At 47.0% G+C, this 2126-nt stretch overlaps 1 protein-coding gene across 1 annotated transcript; it reads right to left on the bottom strand.

Moving 5' to 3' along the window:
- Window positions 1-1741, bottom strand: LOC123177321 (tyrosine N-monooxygenase; the record flags this gene model as incomplete). The annotated part of the gene is given in 2 exon segments (XM_044591138.1): window positions 1-553; window positions 681-1741. Coding segments are annotated over 2 exon segments (1522 nt in total), but the record flags the coding sequence as incomplete, so codon positions are not given.
- Window positions 1742-2126: the final 385 nt, after the last annotated feature.

Genomic DNA, 2126 nt, shown 5'->3' with positions numbered 1-2126 from the left:
CCGCATTGCGTTCTTGGAGACTGATACTCTTAACGCCGGGAAGCTTTGTCCAAGTAAATCCGTGCAACATCCTTGCGAACAACATCATTGTCATAGAGGTACCAAGTGAAATCCCAGGACAACCCCTCCTCCCACTGCTAAATGAAATGAAACGTAGGCCTGGATCAGTGAGAAGTACATTCGCAGTGTTCAAATGCCTCTCAGGCTGAAACTCCAGTGGTTCAGTCCAGATCTTGGGATTGCGGCCAAGTCCAAGCCGGCTTAAAAGTATGTGGCTATCCTTGGGTATGGTGTAGCCAGCAATAGTTGTGTCCGCCATGGCGACATGGGGTACGTTAAGAGCATGGTATGGGTGTAAACGGAAGGCCTCCCGGATGCACGATTTGAGATAGTTTAGCTGAGGAATGTCAGACTCCTGCACCAGTCTATCTTTACCGACGACAGCATCGAGTTCCTCTGTTGCTTTTTGCATGATCTCTGGCATGTTCATCATCTCAGCGAGTGCCCACTCAACCGCATTAGATGGGTTATCGACTGCTGCAAACATCATTTCCTACATCCATAGATTTGAGATTAAATAAAGTAATCAGTATAACACAACAGAAAAGGTCAATGCATGTATAATATGGATCGAAGAACAATGAATGAACTTTTTATTGAGGTTAAGATGACATACTAACCGCTGTTTGTGCTCTAATCTCTTCTAGGGAAAGCATTGGTTGTCCCTCTGCATCTTTAAGATGAACCAGGACGTCCAGAAAGTCTCTGGCCTCTTTCTTTTCACCAAATTTCTCAAGAGTGGATGACCTTTTGCGGATTCGCTCCTCTATAATAGGATCATGCAACCGGTTGATTGTTTGCATGGCATCCTTGGAAACCTTTTCATGGCCATCCAGGTCGAGGCCTATGAGGGCTGGGAAGTAGTCGGACACGCAAAAGCTGTAGAGATGGTTGAGGACTGTGAAGAGAGCGGCAACATGTGCCACCTCATCATGTCCAGCCCCACTAGTGGATGAAGCTGGTAGGTCACTGAAGTATCTTTTACCGAACACAAGCCTTCTTATCATGTTACCAACGTAGTGTTGGGTTACATGACGAATGTTGACAATGTTGATTGGACATGCCATGTCACTGGAAAGAGTTTTATTAATGTACCTCACAAGGTGGTCATACTCCTCTTTCCGGAGGTGGTGGAGCTTTCCCTCCATGGACGAGGCGAGGATCTCAACGGTGAGGACACGCCCCATCTTCTTCCACTGCTCTCCTTGTGGTGAGAAGATGGAGCCCTTGTACCCGAAGCTGAATAAGCCTGAGGCGAAGGTGGTGGGACGGGAGGCGAAAACTTCATCTTTTGTTCGCAGTACCTCACAGGCTATCTGTGGGCATGCCACCACAATGACATGAGTAGCCCCAAGACGGAGGCACATGATGTCTGTTTTCATCTCCTTGAGCAGGCCATGGATCCACCGGAATACCGCTGCCTTGTTCAGAATCAGCTGGTGCATGTTACCGATGATGGGCAGCGTGACAGGCCCCGGGGGCAGCCTGCCTCGTCGCCCATGTTGCTGCTGGGACAGTAGCACTCTTATATTCTTCAAGACAAAACACACCAGCAAAGTCACCATGATAACAAGAGTACCAAGAGTCATCTTTGGATGAGCTGGGAAGGGTGTTATATGGAGTAGGATAGAAGGCAATTTGTGGAACAGATCGGTAATAGACAGATGTTTCAAGACTTGTGCTTGAGGACAGTCTTGCTTGGTGCATCTAAGTCTGTTAGTCCTCCGGGTATTTATAGGACAACCGGGGAGCCCGCATCCTTGACGTACATATAATCACGTCAGTTAGAGACTCGTTTCATTACCCCACGTGGCCACATATACCATTCATGTCTAGAAGAATCATGCCTCGTGCACTTTCAATGCATTTCGGAGAGTTCACCTTCTTTTGGTTAGTAGGAAAATTAATTGATATAGAGCAAATCAAGTGAATGTTGGCAAAAAAATATGCAGCTCTCAGTTGGACATCTTCATGAGCTCTTCCAAATGCCATTGTCAGAGAAGGCCTTTGCTGAGCTAGCTCATATGGAGTAGAGTATTTCCTTCTAACTTTGGCAGCCTATGACT

The sequence above is a fragment of the Triticum aestivum genome, unplaced genomic scaffold, assembly GCF_018294505.1.
Source record: "Triticum aestivum cultivar Chinese Spring unplaced genomic scaffold, IWGSC CS RefSeq v2.1 scaffold205150, whole genome shotgun sequence".
In the NCBI taxonomy this organism is placed as follows: domain Eukaryota; kingdom Viridiplantae; phylum Streptophyta; class Magnoliopsida; order Poales; family Poaceae; genus Triticum; species Triticum aestivum.
This window is presented reverse-complemented; position numbering and strand designations above follow the sequence as displayed.